Below are 24,001 nucleotides of genomic sequence, written 5' to 3' on the forward strand. Positions count from 1 at the left end.
TCTTATCTCTCCTTGCTGTTCTTTGGAAATCTGCATTCAAAAGGGTATATCTTTCCTTTTTTCCTTTGCATTTAGCTTCTCTTCTTTTCTCAGCTATTTGTAAGCCCTCTTTAGACAACTGTGTTGCCTTTTTGTGTTTCTTTTTCTCGGGGATGATCTTGATCATTGCCTCTGTACAGTGTCACAAACACCCATCCATAGTTCTTCAGGCGCTCTGTCTATCAGATCTAATTCCTTGGATCTATTTGTCACTTCCACTGTATAATCATAAGGGATTTGGTTTAGGTTATAAAGCTCAACATTCAGAAAACTAAGATCATGGCATCTGGTCCCATCACTTCATGGGAAATAGATGGGGAAACAGTGGAAACAGTGTCAGACTTTATTTTTCTGGGCTCCAAAATCACTGCAGATGGTGACTGCAGCCATGAAATTAAAAGATGCTTACTCCTTGGAAGGAAAGTTATGACCAACCTAGATAGCATATTCAAAAGCAGAGACATTACTTTGCCAACAAAGGTCCGCCTGGTCAAAGCTATGATTTTTCCACTGGTCATGTATGGATGTGAGAGTTGGACTGTGAAGAAAGCTGAGTGCCGAAGAATTGATGCTTTTGAACTGTGGTGTTGAGAAGACTCTTGAGAGTCCCTTGGACTGCAAGGAGATCCAACCAGTTGTTCTAAAGGAGATCAGTCCTGGGTGTTCATTGGAAGGAGTGATGCTGAAGCTGACACTCCAATACTTTGGCCACCTCATGTGAAGAGTTGATTCATTGGAAAAGACTCTGATGCTGGGAGGGATTGGGGGCAAAAGGAGAAGGGGACAACAGAGGATGAGATGGCTGGATGGCGTCACCGACTCGATGGACATGAGTTTGGGTGGACTCTGGGAGTTGGTGATGAACAGGGAGGCCTGGCGTGCTGCGATTCATGGGGTCGCAAAGAGTCAGACATGACTGAGCGACTGAACTGAATGGTCTAGTGGTTTTCCCTACTTTCTTCAATTTAAGTCTGAATTTGGCAATAAGGAGTTCATGACCTGAGCCACAGTCATCTCCCAGTCTTGTTTTTGCTGACTGTATAGAGTTTCTCCATCTTTGGCTGCAAAGAATATAATCAGTCTGATTTCGGTAATGACCATCTGGTGATGTCCATGTGTAGAGTCTTCTCTTGTGTCATTGGAAGAGGGTGTTTGCTATGACCAGTGAATTCTCTTGGCAAAACTCTGCTAGCCTTTGCTCTGCTTCATTCTGTACTCCAAGACCAAATTTGCCTCTTACTCTAGGTATCTCTTGACTTCCTGCTTTTGCATTCCAGTCCCCTATAATGAAAAGGACATCTTTTTTGGGTGTTAGTTCTAGAAGGTCTTGAAGGTTTTCATAGAACCATTCAACTTCAGCTTCTTCGGCATTAGTGGTTGGGGCATAGACTTGGATTACTGTGATACTGAATGGTTTGCCTTGGAAACGAACAGAGATGATTCTGTTGTTTTTGAGCTTGCACCCAAGGACTGCATTTTGGACTCTTGTTAACTATGATGGCTACTCCATTTCTTTTAAGGGATTCTTGCCCACAGTAGTAGATATAATGGTCATCTGAGTTAAATTCACCAATTCCAGTCCATTTTAGTTCACTGACTACTAAAATGTCAACGTTCACTCTTGCCATCTCCTGTTTGACCACTTCCTTTTTACCTTGAAATTGGAACAGAGAGTGCAAAACAGATATGTATCGGAATTGCTTGGAAAACTTTGTCAAAATACACATGCTGTGGAAATTCTGGAAGATGCTTGGGGAGGGGAAATAGCCATCTGTATTTCATCGCCAGGTTAGTGAGATCCTCTCTCAGGGCTGTTTTAGTAGATTTAGGTGTAATTACTTGTGAATTAGTTTTAATAAAAACTTTCCAAATTTGGAATTACTGAACAACCAGAATATGTCATTCAGCAGTGTTCCTTGTGTGAATGTACGTCTTGTGTTCACATTTGGTGTTTATGTATTTGTTTATTACATAGCTGCTCCATTTTCAGAGGGCTTTCTAATCGTGGGTTCACGTTGGATCAGTAAGTGACTTCATTTTAAGTGAGGAGTGAAGTAGAAGAAAGGCAGAGGAGGGTGGTGACTGATGTCTGAACAGTTTCATTGTTAGGCTGTCCTTGAATAGTGTCATTTCTGTGTGTATTCCATGAAAACAAATGTTCATTATTGGCTCTTAAATAGTACTATTCTTCCTATGTAGAAAAAGTTAATATTGGTATAAAGGCAAAAAGGAAAGTATTTTTCATAGTTTTGTGCTTTTTTTCTTCTATTTATTTGTAATAGCTTTATATTGTATTTTTTAAAATTAGAAATGTATGTGAACTTTTGTATAAATGTAGTTTTGTGAATGCTGTTAATTTCTTAAAGGAGTTTAACAACTCAGACTCATGGAATTGCTAAAACTGTCATTTTTTAAACTGGGAGATCAATTGTTGAAATGATATTTATCAACATATTTATGTTGCTAACTTTCTGGGTCTACTCTGTCTTCCAGTAGAACTACTCCCAAATTCATCTGCGAAGAATAGTGAGCCTTATCTGTTCTTTTTGTCCTCTCTCTTTTAAGCTTTTATGTTCATTGCAGTATCTGCATTTCCAACTTAGGTCACATAGGAAAAGTTAAATGATGGACTGTATACCTTTTACAGGATTGTTTGACAGTCGTGAACACGTAGAAGAGACAAGCTGCTAAGGTGGTAGAGAATCTGTGTACCTTAGAATGTTTCTCTAAACGATGACAGTTATGTGGACATAACTTATTCTTTCCATCAGAAAAGTGGAGAATCTTCTTCTCAGTTGAGTCAAGAGCAGAAGAGTGTCTTTGATGAAGACCTGCAAAAGAAGATAGAAGAGAATGAACGGTTGCATATACAAGTAAGAAAATCTTCTGTTTTCCTGTATGAATTAAAAAATGGGTTGTGTGATCTGGAATGTGGAAGAAACAACTCACGGTAGAGTGTTTTGTATGTAGGTGGGTGTTCTAACGTCTCCTGTGGTTGGTGGGTACATATGTCACCGTCGTTCATTCATTTCTAAGATCTCACATTTTAATACGGGTGTGTGCTTTTAGTATGCATGGGTTCAGAGGACAGCTGAATAGCTTTATAAGTTAATGATACAGAAGTATAATGGGAACTCCTCCTTTTCTATAGGACATGTTCAGATGGGTTATTTAGATGGGGCTTTTCATTTTAATTTGTGACAGTTGGTTTTTGTCTGTTTCCCTTTGAGTCTGTAAGGTCTCACTAGGGTACAGACCATGTCATTTTTTTCTGCCCAGCCTCAGAACAGGGCCTTACTCATGGCATGCCTTCAGATATTTATGCAATGTTCAGTAATCAATGTCTGCTCCAAACCAGTCAGCATATTTCAAGAGTCATAGTATAGTGTATTCACCTGTGCCTCCTGATTTTTCTTGTGTGAAATGGCGAGCATAATCAAACAGTGGAAAATAAATTTTCATTCTTAGTGTTTGAAAATGTTTTCAAAATGAACTTTTGACCTCATGAATTTTGTGTGAAATAGTCATAATTCTTAATTAGTGTTGAATTCTCATTGGGCTTCCCTGATAGCTCGGTTGGTGAAGAAACCACCTGCAATGCAGGAGAGCCCGGTTCAATTCCTGGGTCAGGAATATCTGTTGGAGAAGGGATAGGCTAGGGTTCTCATTAAGGAAAGAAGCTTTACCTGATACAGGAGTAACATCTCTTTGAGTTTTGATTATTTAATTGTAGAAGTTCGCATAACAGTATAGCAAGAATTGTACTCAACTGGTCAGTTGAGTTAGTTCTCCGTGTGCCAGAGGTAGTTTGTAATAGAAGTCCTTGAGATAGGTTGGGGAAGGAAATGTAGGCTTTGAAGTCTGTTTGTGCCTGTGAAACAGTTGACAGTTAGGTAGCCCCTTGAAGCTTCAAGTTCCCCATCTGTAAAGGAGGGTCTGCAGGTAACACTGCCTCTGACCTTCTGTGAGGATCCACTGAGCTCTTGCATGTGCAGTTTCGCACACTGAGCATATGGAACCTTACGGAAGTCACTCAATGATTAGTCACTGTGTATATGAGGAGGTTGTGAGAAGAAGACGTGATCTTTTCTTTTCAGTTTTTTGAAGCCGATGAGCAGCACAAGCATGTGGAAGCAGAGCTTAGGAGTCGGCTGTCCACTCTGGAAATGGAGGCGGCTCAGCACCAAGCCGTGGTCGATGGCCTGACGCGGAAGTACATGGAGACCATCGAGAAACTGCAGAACGACAAGGCTAAACTAGAGGTAAGCCCCGCTATTGTTGAGAGCTTGTTCAGAAATAGTCTGGGCTTTTGTAAACCGTCTGCCTGCTTTGGAGAACAGAAGTTAGCTACTCAAGGCGGGACTGCAGCTTACAGTGTCTACTCAGCATGTTGTCATCTGTGGCCTGATTCATCTGCTTTTCTTTTTTTCTCATAGACAGATATGCATATAATTTTGGTAATAGTGGTTGTCATACCACATTCCTAGCAAACAGAACACAGTTTCAAATAAATAGCTACATAAAATTTATAGGGGAAAGCCAAAAAGAAAAAAGAGTAGAAAAAATTTTTTACCACTTTCAGGATTTCAAAATGGAAAGCCAAGCAATATAGTTTGGCATAGTTTGTTTTTTATTTAAAAAAATTTTTATTGGAGTCTAGTTGATATACAATGTTGTGTTAGTTTCAAGTGTTCAGCAAAATGATTCAGTTATGCATATACATATATTCATTCTTTTTCAGATTTTTTTCCCCGTATAAGTTATTATAGACTATTGAGTAGAGTTCCCTGTGCTATGCTTTTCTTTTCCTTCTAAAATTTAGGTAAAATCTCAGACTCTAGAAAAGGAGGCCAAGGAATGTCGACTTCGGACAGAAGAATGGTATGTGGAAATGTGAATTCCAAGGGGCCCTGAAGTGAGAATCAGAAGACCTGAATTTTGGTTTAGTAGCTTCTCTGTCTCAGTTTTCTTACATTGGCATTGAGACAGAAGTAGGTCATTTCTAGGGGCCTTTTCAGTTATTTTATCTCTGGGACCTTACAAATTCTTGGTAGAGTGGCTCGTGCAGCAGTCCTCAGCCTGCAGATGTTCTGGCCTATGGCAGATGCCATTCTGGGGCTCCTGTACTGAGGGCTGGGTGCTTTCTGTGGCAGACTACTCTAAAGAGATGGTCTTCTCATAGTCCCAGGCAGGAAACCTGACTGTTGATCGTGGTGTCAACCTTCTAATGTTTAGTTGCTAAGTCGTGTCTGACTCTTTGAGACCCAGGGACTGTAGCCCGCCAGGCTCCTCCATCCATGGAATTTCCCAGGCGAGAATACCGGAGTGGTTTGCCATTTCCTTCTCCAGGGGATCTTCCTGACTCAGGGATTGAACTCACATCTCCTGTGTCTCCTGCATGTAGGCAGATTCTTTACTGCTGAGCCACCAGGGAAGCCCAACATTTTAATAAAATGGTACCTTTTAAATAAAATGAGGTTGTGTAATCTAATGTGGAGATATTTACCTGTTAAAATATTACTTATCTCTGGATGGTAAGAGCATGTGCCAACATTTATTTGATAAATGACATATTTTAGTTTTTGATAGGCTCAATCAAGTGAATTTCTTCAATTTAGTTGTACTGAAAATGCATGATGTACCTACTCTTAATTGAATCAAAACCAAAAATGATCAGATTTTGAGCTCAAGGGAAAAATCTACTATAATACTTTAAAAAATTTTACTGTTATATTTGAACAAATACTTGTGTTATAAAGAGAAAAATCTATGAGTTTGAAATGGCTCTAAGATGATTTTGAGCTTGGGGAAATAAACTTAAAATTATTTAAGATAGTGGGACTGTGATAAATTCTTTGCAACTTCTAGTTATTCAGCGGGAGTCTCAAGGGCTTTAAAATCAAGACTTAGTATTTTTCTTATCTTCTTTTTTTTTTTTAAACAACTCTCTACTGCCAAGAGTATACAGATGTCAGATAAGCCTGTCAGTCTGTAAACCTGATACCAGCTATTGAGGTAACATGCAAATGTTGATCCATATGGTTTTGTATTTTTTCTTTCAGTCAGTTACAGTTAAAGAATCTTCATGAAGATTTGTCAAGTAGATTAGAGGAATCCTTATCAATCATCAATGAGAAAGTACCTTTTAATGATACAAGTAGGTATTATGTACAGTTTTCCATTATTTGCAACTCTGAACTTCTTTAGAATAGCCATCTTATTAAAATAGTTTGTAATGTACTTGGCTGAAAACCTCACTTGCCCAACAGAGGGTTGCTTTCTTTTTGTCCTTTTGATCAGCTTTGGCCCTCATGTCTCATAGGGAGATTTTATGTTGTCACATAACTATTCTGAAGCTAGTCTTCTTGGAAAAAGCCTAAAGCTACATTTTTCAATTGCATGTATTTAACATATCCCAATGTGAAAACCAGCCTGTACACATAAAGTACCTGAATACTTGTACAAAAAAAGCTGATCACAGTGGATGGCAAGGTGGAAGAGGAGTAAGGGGATGGGTGGGAGGTGAATCTTCTTTGTCAGATATCTCCTGCCTTTTGGACAATGCGCAGTGCTAGTTCCGGAGCTGACTTGTATATTCCTGCTTCCCCATCATCCTGGGAAGGATCTGGTAATTTACATAACCAAGAGCACCAAAGAGAACTTTAAAAAAAAATTGACTTGAGTGTATTTGTTTGAAAGTGTTAGTCACTTTGTCGTGTTCGACTCTTTGCAACCCCATGGACTGTAGCCCACCAGGCTCCTCTGTCCATTGAACTCACCAGGCAAGAATACTGGAGTGGGTAGTATTCTTCTGGGGAATCTTCCTGACGCAGGGATCGAACCCAGGTCTCCTGCACTGCAAGCAGATTCTTTACTTTCTGAGCTACCAGGGAAGCCCAAGTATTAAGTCAAAATCTTAAAGACAAAGAAAACAGTTGTTTGAAACTTAAATTCAATGTGGTATGCATTTTCTTTTTTACAATTATATGATTGAAATTAATTTTTGACTTCTCAATTTTTCTTAGGAAAGACCTAAAAAAAGAGGGAAGAAAAGACAAAGAAAAAGAAAAATAGCAGTTTGCTCTAAAACTGAAATCAGCATATGTCATTATCATATCAAAAACCTAAATTCCTCTGAAAACAACACCTGTTACTGCTTTCTGCATTAATGTAAATAGCATCAGCATACTTTGATCCACTAGACTTGAATCCTTGGCATTTCATTTGCTCCTTAATCTTTAGTCATCAGGTTCTAATCAGTTCCGTCTGAATCTCTTTGGGTTTGTCCTTTCTTTTCCAATACTAGTTGTCACCCTCTTTTAGGTCCTTATCATGTCACAAGTAGAGTTACTACTTCTAGTTCTGAAATATTTAGAGATTATTTGCTGAAGGTCTAAATTTTGCATAAGATATGCAAAAATGTATAAGACAAAAATCTCTACCCTCAAGGAATTTATAGTCCAGTAGGGGGAAAATAAGATAGAGAAATACCTGAAATATAAGCTAAGTTATTCCATGAAGAACTTCCTGGGGTTTCAGAGGGTGATTACTGCTGGTGGGGTTGTTTGAGGAAGCCTTCTGGAAGAATTGTGCTTTGGGCTGGGCCAGGGTGTGAAAGTAGGTTTCATTGGTCAGAGAGGTGAGGGAGAACCAGCCAGGGAATTGCATTGAGTGTGGTATGTAGGATAAAGGTGCTGTCAGGGCCTGACAGTAGTAATTAGTTAAGTATGACTGGAAGCTAGCGTGGATGGGATGTGGAAGCCAGTGATAGGTACGTTCTGAAAGGGTGGGTGGGACTGGACCCTCAAGTTCTGGGCAGAGGACTTGTTGGAGAGGATTTTAGAAATGTCCCTTTTTAAACAAAATTATTTACTTATGTTTGGCTGCGCTCGGTCTTCATTGGTGCGTGTGCTTTTCTCTAGTTGTGGCGAGTGGGGGCCACTCTCCAGCTGCGGTATGAGGGCTTCTCATTGCAGTGGCTTCTCTTGTTGCAGACCACAGGCTCTGGGGTGCATGGCGGCAGTAGTTGTGGCACATGGGCCTAGTTGCTTCTTGCAGGCTCTAGAGCATGGGCTCAGTAGCTCCGAGGCATGTGGGATTCTTCCGGATTAGGGATCGAAACTGTGTCTCCTGCATTGGCAGGCGGATTCTTTACCACTGAGCCACCAGGGAAGCCCTGGAAATGTCTTGATGAAATTTGTGCACTCGCTTGGTTAATCAGGCAACAGAGTGTCGACTACACTGGAATGGGAGGAGGAGACCGATGCTGTTGCGGTGATAGTCCTGGTGTGCTGGGATGGGGGCTGGAGCCTGAGATGTCAGGAGATGCAAGGAGGCAAGGCAGAGAGAGCAGGCAGCTCGGGGAAAAGACGTGGTGCAGTTGACACAGATCAGTGAGGCAGATGAGGAGCAGGTTTATGGGAGAGGTGAGGAGGTTCACTTGGATGTGGCTTAACAGTCTAACAGATTGGTGTACATCTCTTTACCTGCTGGTGTGCACATTTGTAAATAAAAGTCTAGAGCTGGGGAGAGAAGCTGATGTTGATCCAGTTGGGATGGATGAGCCCCTCTGTTGGGAATGGTGGGAATGAGGGTTATAGAGTACAAGGAGGCCTGTGCAGAGTGCACCGCAGTGATCAGGAAGGGAAGGGGCTGAGTGGAGACGAGCTGGCAAATGGGGTGAGCATTTATTATTTCTTAGTTAAGCTCTTTTTCTGTAAATGTAAAAATGACTTAATGTACATCCATTTTTGTTTTGTAGAATATAGCCAGTATAATGCTCTGAATGTTCCAGTCCACAATAGGAGACATCAGGTAAAGATGAAGTTTTTATTTTCAGTAATGTGCATGTCAAACTTTTCAGAAACACTAGTTAGTTGTTTGGGCCTCTGTTTAGTGCACCAAACCACTGCATGTTACTTTTACTTTCTTTTCTCATACATTTAAAAAAATTGTGGAACACGCTATTTTTTGAATTTGTAAATAATACAGATTTTTGCTGTCTCTTGTCTTATAACATTAAAACTGAATTGTGGGATGCACTGATTTTTGTCATACCTTTTAGGCTGGTGGGCTTTGCACTTTAGGTTAAGTAGAAGAGGTATATTAGTCAATAGGGACAGCTTTCTAGTTTACTTAAATGGTAGTATTAAAATATAAGTGGGAGCAAATGAATTTAAATTAAGGAATAATTCTTTTAGAGTTCAAATGTTTTCTCCAAAAGCAGACTTAATAAAGTTGTTTGGGTGTAATAACCTGATAGTTGACTTTAACTGGATCTTTTTCATTTTAAAGCTGAAGATGCGGGATATCGCTGGGCAGGCCCTGGCTTTTGTTCAAGATCTTGTCAAGGCTCTTCTGAACTTTCACACCTATACAGAACAGAGGATTCAGATTTTTCCTATTGATTCTGCCATTGACACAATATCTCCATTGAATCAGAAGGTACGTTTAACTCAGGATACCTTTTGTCTGCCCTGAATAAATCTGGAGACTTGCTATTTATTAGACTAGTTCTGTGCTTCAGCCAAGTACTGTAGAGGACATGGGGAGAAACTCTGAGTCATAGTCTTTACCATCAAGAAATAGGGTAAACATGGAGATTCTTATGAAATGAAATAGTGAGGGATATGTTAGAAGACCTAAGTGTGAACAAGTGGTCAGGGCAGTAAGTGAATATGATGTCATCAAGGAGGGGAGACTGCTGTTGGTGGTAGTGTCTGGGAGACTCTTTGGTGATTTGACTGGGCTTTGAGAAATGAGCATGGTTTGCATAGGAGGAGAGAAGTGGGGTAGGTGTTTTTTCCCTACAAAACTTCACAACAAACCTTTTGACGTTCATAAAAATTAAAGTTTGAATCTTTGAAATACTCTTTAATATCACCGTGGGAAAAAGCTTTCAGATGACCTGGGTAAGGAAAATGGAACGCTAGCATTTTAAGGCAGTTATATTTTCTTTTACACTTCCTATAATATAAAAGCATTTTTTCCCCCCACTGGTTCTTCGTCCATTATTTTATTTTTATTTTTTTTGTTTTTGGGGCCTTTTTTGGCCGTACCATGCATCTTGTGGGATCTTAGTTTCCCAACTACGGATTGAACCTGGGCCCCAGGAGTGAAAGCACTGCGTTTTAACCACTGGACTGCCAGGGAATTCCCACCATTATTTTACTTAGCTTGTTACCATTTTGTGCTCACATGGTGAGAATCAAGTATGTTAATTATAATGGAAATATTTCATCACTCTGAAGAATTAATATTTTTCTCAGTATGTTACCTTTGGTACTTTCATCTCTGAGAGACCCTCTGTGACTTTTCTGTTAAGTCTCTATTATTGAAGATTCAGTAACTATTTGTTAAAAGATGACCAAAGCATTTAGACTTGTTCATAAAATCATAAAGTAAACTTTCATACCTGAGCTTAGAGTTCCCTGGTGGCTCAGAGGTTAAAGCGTCTGCCTCTAGTGTGGGAGACCCAGGTTCGATCCCTGGGTCGGGAAGATCCCTTGGAGAAGGAAATGGCAATCCACTCCAGTATTCTTGCCTGGAGAATCCCATGGACGGAGAAGCCTAGTAGGTTACAGTCCATGGGGTCGCAAAGAGTCGGACACGACTGAGCGACTTCACCTTCACCTTCACCTTAGAGTTCCCTGGTGGCTCAGATGGTAAAGCATCTGCCTACAGGGCGGGAGACCCGGCTTCAGTCCCTGGGTTGGGAAGATCCCCTGGGGAAGGAAATGGCAACCCACTCCAGTATTCTTGCCTGGAAAATCTCATGGACCGAAGACCTGGTAGGCTACAGTCCATGGGGTCGCAAAGAGTCGGACACAACTGAGCAACTTTCTTTCTTTCTTTCTTAGGGTTCAACTTATTTTACAGCCCAGAGAGACTGAGTTTCCCAGGGCCATATATCTGTGTAGTTTGCAGCTGGACTAGTTGAATCACATTTCTGCAAAATGAGATTTTACATTTGTATATGGAGAAATCAAAATTTGAGCCATTATACAATATTTAAAAAGCTGAGGTATTTCACATGTGAAAAATTAACTTCTTGTTTCTCAATTGTCTCAAAGCTCGGGGGATCTTTTTCTGAATCTGTTCTTTATACTGAATTAGTTCTTCATAAGTATTACCGTATCCATGACAGTTATAAAAATTTTTATATTCTCATTTAGATGATAGTTACATTCCTAGAATGTGTTAACCTTGAACATTGTATGCAGTGAATATAAGCTGTACTCAAAAGTCTTGTTTTTAAAAAATGAGTTCAGTTCAGTTCAGTCGCTCAGTATTGTCCGACTTTTTGTGACCCCATGAATTGCAGCATGCCAGGCCTCCCTGTCCATCACCAACTCCCGGAGTTCACCCAAACTCATGTCCATCTAGTCGGTGATGCCATCCAGCCATCTCATCCTCTGTCGTCCCCTTCTCCTCCTGCCCTCAATCCCTCCCAGCATCAGAGTCTTTTCCAATGAGTCAACTCTTCACATGAGGTAGCCAAAGTATTGGAGTTTCAGCTTCGGCATCAGTCCTTCCAAAGAACACCCAGTACTAATCTCCTTCAGAATGGACTGGTTGGATCTCCTTGCTGTCCAAGGGACTCTCAAGAGTCTTCTCCAACACCACAGTTCAAAAGCATCAATTCTTCGGCGCTCAGCTTTCTTCACAGTCCAACTCTCACATCCATACATGACCACAGGAAGAACCATAGCCTTGACTAGACGGACCTTTGTTGGCAAAGTAATGTCTCTGCTTTTGAATATGCTATCTAGGTTGGTCATAACTTTCCTTTCAAGGAGTAAGCGTCTTTTAATTTCGTGGCTGCAATCATCATCTACAGCGATTTATGTAAACAAAAAAATCTGTCCTACAGTTTTGACTCAAATATCAAATCTTTTTTATCTTAACTGGCACCCCTATGAAGAAGTGGTTGTTTCAGAAAGAAGGCATATTGGTGGTGTGTTGTTAATAGTATCCCCTCCCCACTTGCCTCATGCCTAGTTGTTAATTATGTCATCTGTCTGCTGGTTTGTCACTTTGCCATGGAATAGGCTCTTGGGTTTAGTATCTGGGATTGTTAGAGGGGAACTTTGTGTAAAAGTCAAATTTCCCAAAAAAAAGTTGGCAAAAGAATTAAGGTTTGTAACTCAATGGGTCCACTTACAGATGTTTTGATATCCTTTATTTTCCAGTGATTTAATTCAGAATTCTTCCCCTTCTATTTAGTTCTCACAATATCTTCATGAAAATGCATCTTACGTCCGCCCTCTTGAGGAAGGAATGCTTCATTTATTTGAAAGTATTACTGAGGATACTGTGACCGTCCTGGTAATTTTCTTGTTTTACTTCTGGAAGTGGGAGTGCTGCTTTTTCAAACAAAATTATTAATCTTGAAATTGTTTTTCTTTTCCAGGAGACAACTGTGAAATTGAAAACTTTTTCAGAGCATTTAACCTCTTACATATGTTTTCTTAGGAAGATTCTTCCTTATCAATTAAAAAGGTACTTACTACTCTGGGCCAGGGAGCTTGGGGAATTGTAAGGTGTCATCTGAGCTGTGCTGGAGTTAATAAAGTAACAATGTGTGCCTCTTGAGCTCTGCCTGACCTTTTTGCACCGCAACCAATTTGGACATTTGTGAAAAAGGAAAATCATGGCTTGAGCAGCACAAACTTATATTTAAGAAAACTGAATTGTAGTTTCTCAGCTAGAGTTTCTTTAATAGTTTTGAACTGTGATTAGTGCTATAACCATGTAATGTAACATGAACCAGTATTTTTAGTGATTGAGAATGACACATTTATTAAAGGAAATATTTTAGTTTTGGGTATTTGTTATCCTTTTCCTGAAAGCATCTAGATGGGAGTAATAATAGTTAACCTCTATATTTGAATCTGTAATCCTCAGGTTTCTTTTAAACAGTATGTTGTTTTTATTATTGGTGATTGAAGTTATAAAGTAAAAACTGTATACATCCTCCAGCCCTCAGGATGAGTCATTTAGTAACCTTAAATATTCCATCTTAAACATTCCTGAAAAGGCAAGAGAAAATTGTACATTTTGATACTTTTGATCTAAAACTACAAAGACTCCTAGTTCATCTAAATCTTTTCATCCTAAGATTTAGTCTTTAAAAAAGGCAAAGAATAATGCACCTGGAAATAAGAGAAATAAGAACGTATATGTACTATCACTGGTGTGTATTATTATTGTTGTTGTTTATTCCCTAAGTCACGGCTGACTTTTTGCAACCCCATGGACTGTAGCCCGACAGGCTCCTCTGTCCTTGGGGATTCTCTAGGCAAGAATACTGGAGTATGTTACCATTTCCTTTTCTAGGGCATCTTCCTGACCCAGGGATTGAAATCTCCCCTGCGTTGCCAGGCAGATTCTTTACTGCTGAGCTACCTTAAATATTCCATTTTAAACATTCCTGAAAAGGCAAGAGAAAATTGTACATTTTGATACTTTTGATCTAAAACTACAAAGACTCCTAGTTCATCTAAATCTTTTCATCCTAAGATTTAGTCTTTAAAAAAGGCAAAGAATAATGCACCTGGAAATAAGAGAAATAAGAACGTATATGTACTATCACTGGTGTGTATTATTATTGTTGTTGTTTATTCCCTAAGTCACGGCTGACTTTTTGCAACCCCATGGACTGTAGCCCGACAGGCTCCTCTGTCCTTGGGGATTCTCTAGGCAAGAATACTGGAGTATGTTACCATTTCCTTTTCTAGGGCATCTTCCTGACCCAGGGATTGAATCTCCCCTGCGTTGCCAGGCAGATTCTTTACTGCTGAGCTACCTGAGAAGCCCATAGATATTATAGTAGATTACAAAATAAGGTTTAGGAAAAATACAGATGAAAAGCTTACAGATACTGAAAATATACAAGTAATTGTAGTTTTTTAGTCCTTACAAACTAAAATAGTAGGTTTTAGCTTTTCAAAAATATGAAATTTTGTTATTAAAAAATTTATATATGTTAAGAACCATCTTATTTCCTAATTCTAACCTAACAAGGTATTTTAGTAACTGAATTCTATGATTTGTGCACATGACAGAATTTTAGGACTCGGGGAATTATGACCTCATAATTGTGAATTATAGTTTCTTTCAGATCCTTAAATGTTTTAGTTCAGTATAATTGAAGGTTTTCTGAAAATTGACTCTGAAAGTTTAACACTGAATTGAATACACTTTATTGATTCAACTTATGTTTAAAAGATTGTAAGAATCATTGTAAAAGTGGTATTTACTACTTGAAAGAGTTAATGCATTTTTATTTTATCTTAATTTATTTTTTCACTATTACATTTTTAGAAATACTGGGTAAGTCCTTTCTTGATCTAAGATTCCTATTCTTGGGAATGTTCTGTCCCATATGCTTTCAGCCCTACCTTATCAGATTTTCATGTATTTTGCCATTGGTTTAAATACTACTCTAGTTGACAAGATGACATGTTCATTAGTAGTAAACGGGTTTAATATTGAATGAAGCTGTCTGCAATAAATAAATAGAGCAGAAGTGTCAAGGTCAAGGGAATGGATGTGATTCTTGATATCACATCACAAGCATATCATTCTTGTGCTAATAACTTTTCTAGCTTTGTGTAAAAAGCATTTTCCTTGATTATTGCACATTTTAATAAGTACTGTTAAGAGTCTGCATAGTTTTTAACCTTATAATTAAGTTTCCCCAAGCACCATTTAAAATGGAAAATGATTATATTTTATGAATGTTAAACATTTACTTTTATATTGCATTTATAGATTGGTTTTTCCAATCTGTCTGACTTTTGAAATTACATACACTTCCCTGGTGGCTCAGTGATAAAGAATCCATCCGCCTGCTAATACAGGAGACAGGTTCAATCTGTGGGTCAGGAAGATCCCCTGGAGAAGGAAATGATAACCCACAACAGTATTCTTTCCTGGGAAATCCCACGACAGAGGAACCTGGCGGGCTACAGTTTATGGGGTCACAAAGAGTTGGACATGAGTTAGTGACTAAACAACAACTCACTGAAAAAGGGTTCTTATTGATTCTCTCTCCCAGTGCCTGTTTCATTCTCTTCAGAAATTCAGCCTATGAAGTATTTTTCTCCTGAAAATATTTTAAAGGAAGCATTTTGGTGCTGCTGTCAGGATGGAAGACAGTGGGCACTTTTTTTTCCATTTAGTTGTCTTTTGCTTCATTGGCATTGGAGGAAGCCAGTGTGTACATGATGATATAACAAAATGGAACCTTGTCAATGAGCTCAAGTTTCTTTTTTGGGTACATTCTCTCTTCAGATATAGATGTTTGAGAATTTAGGTAGTTTCTTATAGCTGATTGAAAATCATTCGGGATGCTCACTTTCATAAACTCTGCCCATGCCTAGCCTAGAAGAAGAATGTGAAGCTTCTCTTTGCACGTCTGCGTTACGAGCCAGGAATCTAGAGCTGTCCCAGGACATGAAAAAGATGACAGCTGGGTTTGAGAAGCTGCAGACATACATTGCTCTTCTTGCCTTGCCAAGTAAGTGTCTTTGTTACTCATTGTTCAGTGTGAAGAACTTAGAGTACAAGAAGTTGGAGAAGGGAGGTGGTTTGGCACGTTTGAGAAGAGCCCAGGATCTGGGACCAGAAAAACTTGAATTCACATCCTGCAGCCCTTTATACACTTATGGCCTTGGACAAATCACTTTACTTTTCTGCTTCTGTTTTCCCACTTATAAAATGAAGGTAAAATGAAGGTAAATGAGTTAAATTAAGAATGTACAGGGACTTCCCTGGTGGTCTAGTGACTAAGACTTGTTCAGTCACTCAGTCATGTTGTGACCCTATGGACTGCAGCACGCCAGGCTTCCCTGTCCTTCCCTGTTCTATCTCCCAGAGGTTGCCCAAACTTATGTCCATTGAGTCAATGATGCCATCCTCTCATCCTTGGTCTTCCCCTTCTCCTCTTGCCTTCAGTCTTGCCCAGCATCAGGGTCTTTTCCAGGGGGTCAGCTCTTCACATCAGGTGGCCAAAGTATTGGAGGTTCAGCTTCAGCATCAGTCCTTCCAGTGAATATTTAGTGTTGATTTCCTTTAGTATTGACTGGTTTGATCTCCTGGCTGTCTAGAGAACTCTCAAGAGTCTTCTCCAGCACTATGGTTCAAAAGCATCAGTGGTTTGGTATTCAACCTTCTTTATGATTCAGCTCTCATATCTGTACATGACTACTGGAAAAACCATAGCTTTGACTATACAGACCTTTTTTGGCAAAATAATAGCTGTGGTTTTTAATACGCTGTATACGTTCGTCATTGCTTAGAAAGCTCTCTTATCTCTCCTTGCTATGCTTTGGAACTCTGCATTCAGTTGGTTATATCTTTCCTGTTCTACTTTGCTTTTTGCTCCTCTTCTTTTCTCAGCTATTTGTAAGGCCTCCTCAGACAACCATTTTTCCTGCTTGTGTTCTTTTTCTTGGGGATGGTTTTGGTCAGTGCCTCGTGTACAGTGTTACAAACTTCCTTCCATAGTTCCTCAGGCACTCTGTTGACCAGATCTAATCCCTTGAATCTGTTTATCATCTCTACTGTGTAATCCATAAGGGATTTGATTTAGGTCATACCTGAATGGCATAGTGGTTTTTCCTGCTTTCTTCAATTTGAGCCTGAATTTTACTATAAGGAGCTGATGATCTGAACCATAGTCAGCTCTAGGTCTTGTTTTTGCTGACTGTATAGATCTTCTCCATCTTTGGCTGCAAAGAATATAATCTGATTTCAGTATTGACTGTCTGATGATGTCCATGTGTAGAGTCCTCTCTTGCGTTGTTGGAAGAGGGTGTTTGCTATGACCAGTGCGTTCTCTTGGCAAAACTCTATTAGCCTTTGCCCTGCTTCATTTTGTATTCCAAGGCCAAATTTGCCTCTTACTCCAGGTATCATTTTGTACTCCAAGGCCAAACTTGCTTGTTACTCCAGATGTCTCTTGACTTCCTACTTTTGCATTCCAGTCCTCTATGAAGAAATGAACATCTTTTTTTGGTGTTAGTTCTAGAAGGTCTTGCAGGTCTTCATAGAACCATTCAGCTTCTTTGGCATTAGTGGTTGGGGCATAGACATGGATTACTGGGATGTTGAATGGTTTGTCTTGAAAACGAACTGAGATCATTGTCATTTTTTGAGATTGCATGCAAGTACTGCATTTTGGACTCTTGTTGACTATGGGGGCTACTCCATTTCTTCTAAGGGATTCTTGCCCACCCTTAGGTTTTCTTTTGTTTTATACTTTTAGCTCTTACATTTAGGTCTTTGATCTGTTTTGAGTTAATTTTTGTATATAGTGTGAGGTAAAGGTCCAGCTTCATCTTTTGCTTGTGACTGTCCAGTTGTCTCAGTACCATTTATTGAAAAGACTGTTTCTTCCATATTGAATGGTCTTGGCACCCTTGTTAAGAATTGATTGATCATCGTTGTCTGTTTACCCTATATCTCCAATGAACCTACCAATTTCCTCCTAATTACCTTCAACACAGGTGCCATTATTTTTGAGGGTACCCCTGGGCTTGAACTTCTCCATAGTCTGTTGTGAATAAAGTCAATTCCTTTGGGAAGAGATTCAGAGTTTTCTGTTTAAATAACTGTTTCTCCCTTGGGTTAAATCTCTGAGCCATAGTTCTATGCTGGGGGTGAGGACAATGATATACTCCTCTTAGAGTGACATCCCTGTAGGTATAGCGGAATACTCCGTGGAGAGGGTAGCAGCCCCCTGTCGCCTCTACTTGCCTCTTTCAGCAAGGAACTCCTGTAACTGAGCTGGGGCCAGGGTGTTCATGGCCACAGATTCTCAGCATCCCACAAATCAGGGCTGGGTGAAAGAAGAGAACCCCCATCCCGGAGTCATACTTAACCAGAATTTAGCCTCAGCAACAGGGAGCTGAGAGCAGGATTAGGAATGCGGCTCTCTACTGAATTAGGGGTGAGGGAGTCTGATGTTCTTTGCTGCACTCTCTGGACTGGGGTTTCCAGCTCACTGATTGGGCGGGCAGGGGTAGGGATTGGGTTCTTGTTCAGATACCAGACTGTTGCTGTTGTCACTGAATTGATACAGATTTTCTTGAGTAACTTTTTCTTCATTAGCTTGATGCCCTTAAGATAATTTCCAGCATTTTCAGTGGTTGTTTTTAAATAATTTTCCAGTTTGGCTGGAGAGTGGATATGAGGAGCTTGCTTATGCTGTCATGCTGGAACTAGAATTATGATGTTTGAATAATAGTGCTTTTAGTGTTGTTCAGCAAACAGTAATATGTAGGGAAAAGGACAAAATGAGAAATGTGTTCTGTAGTAACAGGTGAAATTCACAAAGACTTTTCATTTCATAGAGAATCATGAAAGACATAATCCTGCCTAGCAATTTAATTTTGATTCTTAACCATTACTAACTGTGGACATGGGGGATGCAAATCCGTTTCAGTTTAGTTCAGTCACTCAGTTGTGTTGGATGCTTTGCGACCCCGTGGACTACAGCACGCCAGGCCTTCCTGTCCATCACCAATTCCTGGAGCTTACTCAAACTTATGTCCATTGAGTCGGTGATGCCATCCAACCATCTTGCCCTCTGTTGTCTCCTCCTCCTGCCTACAATCTTTCCCAGCTTCAGGGTCTTTTCAAATGAGTCAGTTCTTCACATCAGGTGGCCAGAGTATTGGAGTTTCATCTTCAGCATCAGTCCTTCCAGTGAATACTCAGGACGGATTTCCTTTAGGATGGACTGGTTAGATCTCCTTGCTGTCCAGGGGACTCTCAAGAGTCTTCTCCAACACCACAGTTCAAAAGCATCAATTCTATGATATTTAGCTTTCTTTATAGTCCAACTCTCACATCCATACATGACTACTGGAAAAACCAAAGCTTTGACGAGACAGACCTTTGTTGGCAAAGTAATGTCTCTGCTTTTGAATATGCTATCTAGGTTGGTCATAACTTTTCTTCCAAGAAGCAAGTGTCTTTTAATTTCATGGCTGCAATCAGGATCTTCAGTGATTTTTGAGCCCCTAAAATAAAGTCTGTCACTGTTTCCACTGTTTCCCCATCTATCTGCCATGAAGTGATGGGACTGGATGCCATGATCTTAGTTTTCTGAATGTTGAGTTTTAAGCCATCTTCACTCTCCTCTTTCACTTTCCTCAAGAGGCTCTTTAGTTCTTCGCCTTCTGCCATAAGGGTGGTGTCATCTGCATATCTGAGGTTATTGATATTTCTCTCGGCAATCTTGATTCCAGCTCGTTCTTTATCCAGTCCAGTATTTCTCATACTGTACTCTGCATAGAAGTTAAATAAGCAGGGCGACAATATGCAGCCTTGATGTACTCCTTTCCCGATTTGGAAGTAGTCTGTTGTTCCATGTCCAGTTCTAACCATTGCTTCTTAACCTGCATACAGATTTCTCAGGAGGCAGGTCAGGTGATCTGATATTCCCATCTCTTTAAGAATTTTCCACAGTTTGTTGGGATCCACACAGTCAAAGACTTTGGCATAGTCAATAAAGTACAAGTAGATTTTTTTCTCTTGCTTTTTCGATCATCCAATGGATGTTGGCAATTTGATCTCTGGTTCCTCTGCCTTTTCTAAATCCCTGGAAGTTCACGGTACAAGTACTATTGAAGCCTGGCTTGGAGGATTTTGAGCATTACTTTGCTAGCGTGTGAGATGAGTGCAGTTGTGCAGTAGTTTGAGCATTCTTTGGCATTGCCTTTCTTTGGGATTGGAATGAAAACTGACCTTTTCCAGTCCTGTGGCCACTACTGAGTTTTCCAAATTTGCTGACATATTGACTGCAGCACTTTTACAGCATCATCTTTTGGGATTTGAAATAGCTCAATTAGAATTCCATCACCCCCCACTAGCTTTGCCCACTTGACTTCACGTTCCAAGATGTCTGGCTCTAGATGAGTGGTCACACCATCGTGATTATCTGGGTCATGAAGATCTTTTTTGTACAGTTCTGTGTATTCTTGCCACCTCTTCTTAATATCTTCTGCTTCTGTTAGGTCCTTACCATTTCTGTCCTTTATTGTGCCCATCTTTGCATGAAAAGTTCCCTTGGTATCTCTAATTTTCTTGAAGAGATCTCTAGTCTTTCCCATTCTATTGTTTTCCTCTATTTCTTTGCATTGATCCTGAGGAAGACTTTCTTATCTCTCCTTGCTGTTCTTTGGAACTGTGCATTCAAATGGGTATATCTTTCCTTTTCTCCTTTGCCTTTGGCTTCTCTTCTTTTCACAGCTATTTGGTTGTCCTCAGACAACCATTTTGCCTTTTTGCATTTCTTTTTCTTGGGGATGGTCTTGATCACTGCCCCCTGCACAATGTCATGAACCTCCATCCATAGTTCTTCAGGCACTCTGCCTATCAGATCTAATCCCTTGAATCTATTTGTCACTTCCACTATATAATCGTAAAGGATTTGATTTAGGTTATACCTGAATGGTCTAGTGGTTTTCCCTACTTTCTTCAATTTAAGTCTGAATTTGGCAATAAGGAGCTCATGATGTGAGCCACAGTCAGCTCCCGGTCTTGTTTTTGCTGACTATATAGAGCTTTTCCATCTTTGGCTGCAAAGAATATAATCAATCTGAATCGGTGTTGACCATCTGGTGATGTCCATGTGTAGAGTCTTCTCTTGTGCTGTTGGAAGAGAGTATTTGCTATGACCAGTGCATTCTCTTGACAAAACTTTATTAGCCTTTGCCCTGCTTCATTCTGTACTCCAAGGCCAAATTTGCCTGTTACTCCAGGTATTTCTTCACTCTTACTTTTGAATTCCAGTCCCCTATAATAAAAGGACATCTTTTTTGGATGTTAGTTCTAGAAGGTGTTTTGGTCTTCATAGAACTGTTCAGCTTCTTCAGCATTACTGGTTGGGGCATAAACTTGGATTACTGTGATATTGAATGGTTTGCCTTGGAAACGAACAGAGATCATTCTGTCGTTTTTGAGATTGCATCCAAGAACTGCATTTTGGACTCTTTTGTTGACTATGATGGCTACTCCATTTCTTCTAAGGGATTCTTGCCCACAGTAGTAGGCAAGTAGTAGTAGATATAATGGTCATCTGAATTAAATTCATCCATTCCAGTCCATTTTAGTTTGCTGATTCTTAAAATATCAACATTCACTCTTCCCTTCTCCTATTTGAGCACTTCCAATTTGCCTTGATTCATGGACCTAACTGATCTTCCCTGTAGGCTCAAAGGGTTAAGAGTTCTCCTGCAATGCAGGAGACCACGGTTCAATTCCTGGGTCAGGAAGATCCTCTGGAGAAGGGAATGGCAATCCACTCCAGTATTCTTGCCTGGAAAATCCCATGGAGAGAGGAGACTAGTGGGCTAAAGTCCGTGGGGTTGCAAAGAGTCAGATACGACTGAGCAACTAACACACTATGTACCTAACGTTCTAGATTCCTACGCAATATTGCTCTTTACAGCATTGGACTTTGCTTCTACTACCAGTCACATCCACAACTGGGTGGTGTTTTTGCTTTGGCTCTGTCTCTTCCTTCTTTCTGGAGTTATTTCTCCACTGATCTCCAGTAGCATATTGGGCACCAAGCGACCTGGGGAGTTCATCTTTCAGTGTCTTATCTTTTTGCCTTTTCATACTGTTTATGGGGTTCTCTAGGAAAGAATACTGAAGTGGTTTGTGATTTCCTTCTCCAGTGGACCACATTTTGTCAGAACTCTCCACCATGACCTGCCTTGGGTGGCCCTACACAGCATGGCTTATAGTTTCATTGATTTGGACAAGACTGTGGTCCATGTGATCAGATTGGTTAGTTTTCTGTGATTGTGGTTTTCAGTCTGTCTGCCCTCTGACAGAGAAGGATAAGAGGAAGCTTATGGAAGCTTCCTGATGGGAGAGACTGACTGAGGGGGAAACTGGGTCTTGTTCTGATGGGCAGGGCCATGATCAGTAAATCTTTAATCCAATTTTCTATTGAGGAGTGGGGCTGTGTTCCCTCCCTGTTGTTTAACCTGAGGCTAAACTATGGTGGAGGTAATGAAGATAATGGTGACCTCCTTCAAAAGGTCGTGTGCACACACTGCTACATTCAGTGCCCCTAACCATACAGCAGGCCAGCACCGACCCACACCTGCTCTGGAGACTCCCGGACACCCCCGGGGAAGTCTGGGTCAGTCTCTTGTGGGGTCACTGCTCCTTTCTCCTCGGTCCTGGTGCACACAAGGTTCTGTTTGTACCCTCCAAGAGTCTATTTCCCAGTCCTGTGTAAGTTCTGGCAGCTCTGTGGTGGGGTTAATGCGACCTCCTCCAAGAGGGCTTATGCCATACCCAAGTCTGCTGCACCCAGAGCTCCTGCCCCTGTGGCTGTCCAGTGCTGACCCCATACCTCCTCCGGGGACACTCAAACACAGTTCTCTCTCAGTCTCTGTGTGGTCCCTGGGTCCTGGTACACACAAGGCTTGTTTGAGCCCTCTGAGCATCTCTGGCAGCTATTGGGTTTGATTCTAAACACAATTTCGCCCCTCCTACCATCTTGCTGGGGCTTCTCTGCCCTTTAGTGCAGTCACTCAGTCGTGTCCGACTCTTTGCGACCCCATGGACCACAGCATGCTAGGCCTCTGTGTCTATCACCGACTCCCGGAGTTTACTTAAACTCATGTCCATTGAGTCGGTGATGCCATCCAACCATCTCTTCCTCTGTTGTCCCCTTCTTCTCCTGCCTTCAATCTTTCCCAGCATCAGGGTCTTTTCCAATGAGTCAATTCTTTGCATCAGGTGGCCAGAGTATTGGAGTTTCAGCTTCAGCATCAGTCCTTCCAGTCACCCAGGACCGATCTCCTTTAGGATGGACTGGTTGGATCTCCTTGCAGTCCAAGGGACTCTCAAGAGTCTTCTCCAGTACCACAGTTCAAAAGCATCAATTCTTTGGAGCTCAGTTTTCTTTTTAGTCCAACTCTCACATCTATACATGATTACTGGAAAAACCATAGCTTTGACAGATGGACTTCTGTTGGCAAAGTAATGTCCCTGCTTTTTAATATGCTGTCTAGTTTGGTCATAACTTTTCTTCCAAAGAGTAAGTGTCTTTTAGTTTCATGGCTGCAATCACCATCTGCATTGATTTGGGAGCCCAAAAAATAAAGTCTGTCACTGTTTACACTGTTTCCCCATCCACTGGCCATGATATGACGGGACCAGATGTTATGATCTTAGTTTTCTGAATGTTGAGCTTTAAGCCAACTTTTTCACTCTCACTCATGAGATACTCCACGTCCAAGGTCAGAGAAGCCTCAGCAAGACAGTAGGTGCTGGAGCGGCGGCTACGCAGCACTGGAGCAGCTGTGAGAAGATACCTCATGTACAAGGGCAAAGGGGAAGCCCCAGCAAGACGGTAGGAGGGGTGAGTTCACATTTACAATCAAACCCCATTCCCGCCAGAGATGCTCAGAGGGCTCAAAAAGCCTTGTGTGCACCAGGGCCCAGAGACCACACAGAGAGTGAGGCAGAACTGTGTTTGAGCGTCGCCTGAGGAGGTACGGGGTCAGCACTGGACTGCCGCAGGGGCAAGAGATCTGGGTGCAGCAGACTTGGGTATGGCATAAGCCCTCTTGGAGGAGGTCGCCATTAACCCTACCATAGAGCTGCCAGAACTTACACAGGACTGGGAAATAGACTCTTGGAGGGTACAAACAGAACCTTGTGTGCACCAGGACCAAGGAGAAAGGAGCGGTGACCCCACAGGAGACTGAGCCAGACTTGCCCAGGAGAATCCACGAGTCGCCGGTGGAGGCATGGGTCAGCAGTGGTTGGCGGTGCCTGCTGTATGGTTAGGGGCACTGAGTGTGGCAGTTCCTGCCAGGGACCTTTTGAAGGAGGTGACCATTATCTTCATTACCTCAACCATAGTTTGCCCCCAGGTAAATAAAAGGGAGGGAACACAACCCCACTCATCAACAGAAAATTG

The 24,001-nt window shown here is 40.9% G+C and overlaps 1 protein-coding gene across 1 annotated transcript in view; it reads left to right on the top strand.

Annotated features, from left to right (window-relative positions):
• PPP1R21 (protein phosphatase 1 regulatory subunit 21) overlaps positions 1–24,001 on the top strand; it is a 66,981-nt gene that overhangs the window by 17,704 nt on the left and 25,276 nt on the right. The window contains exons 4-12 of the mRNA XM_052648446.1: positions 2,811–2,912; positions 4,137–4,301; positions 4,862–4,920; positions 6,102–6,196; positions 8,801–8,853; positions 9,334–9,483; positions 12,265–12,366; positions 12,452–12,540; positions 15,426–15,562. Coding sequence (XP_052504406.1) covers positions 2,811–2,912; positions 4,137–4,301; positions 4,862–4,920; positions 6,102–6,196; positions 8,801–8,853; positions 9,334–9,483; positions 12,265–12,366; positions 12,452–12,540; positions 15,426–15,562 — 952 coding nt within the window. The remainder of the gene's footprint in view (positions 1–2,810; positions 2,913–4,136; positions 4,302–4,861; positions 4,921–6,101; positions 6,197–8,800; positions 8,854–9,333; positions 9,484–12,264; positions 12,367–12,451; positions 12,541–15,425; positions 15,563–24,001) is intronic.

This window comes from Budorcas taxicolor, chromosome 11 (assembly GCF_023091745.1).
Source record: "Budorcas taxicolor isolate Tak-1 chromosome 11, Takin1.1, whole genome shotgun sequence".
Classification (NCBI taxonomy): domain Eukaryota; kingdom Metazoa; phylum Chordata; class Mammalia; order Artiodactyla; family Bovidae; genus Budorcas; species Budorcas taxicolor.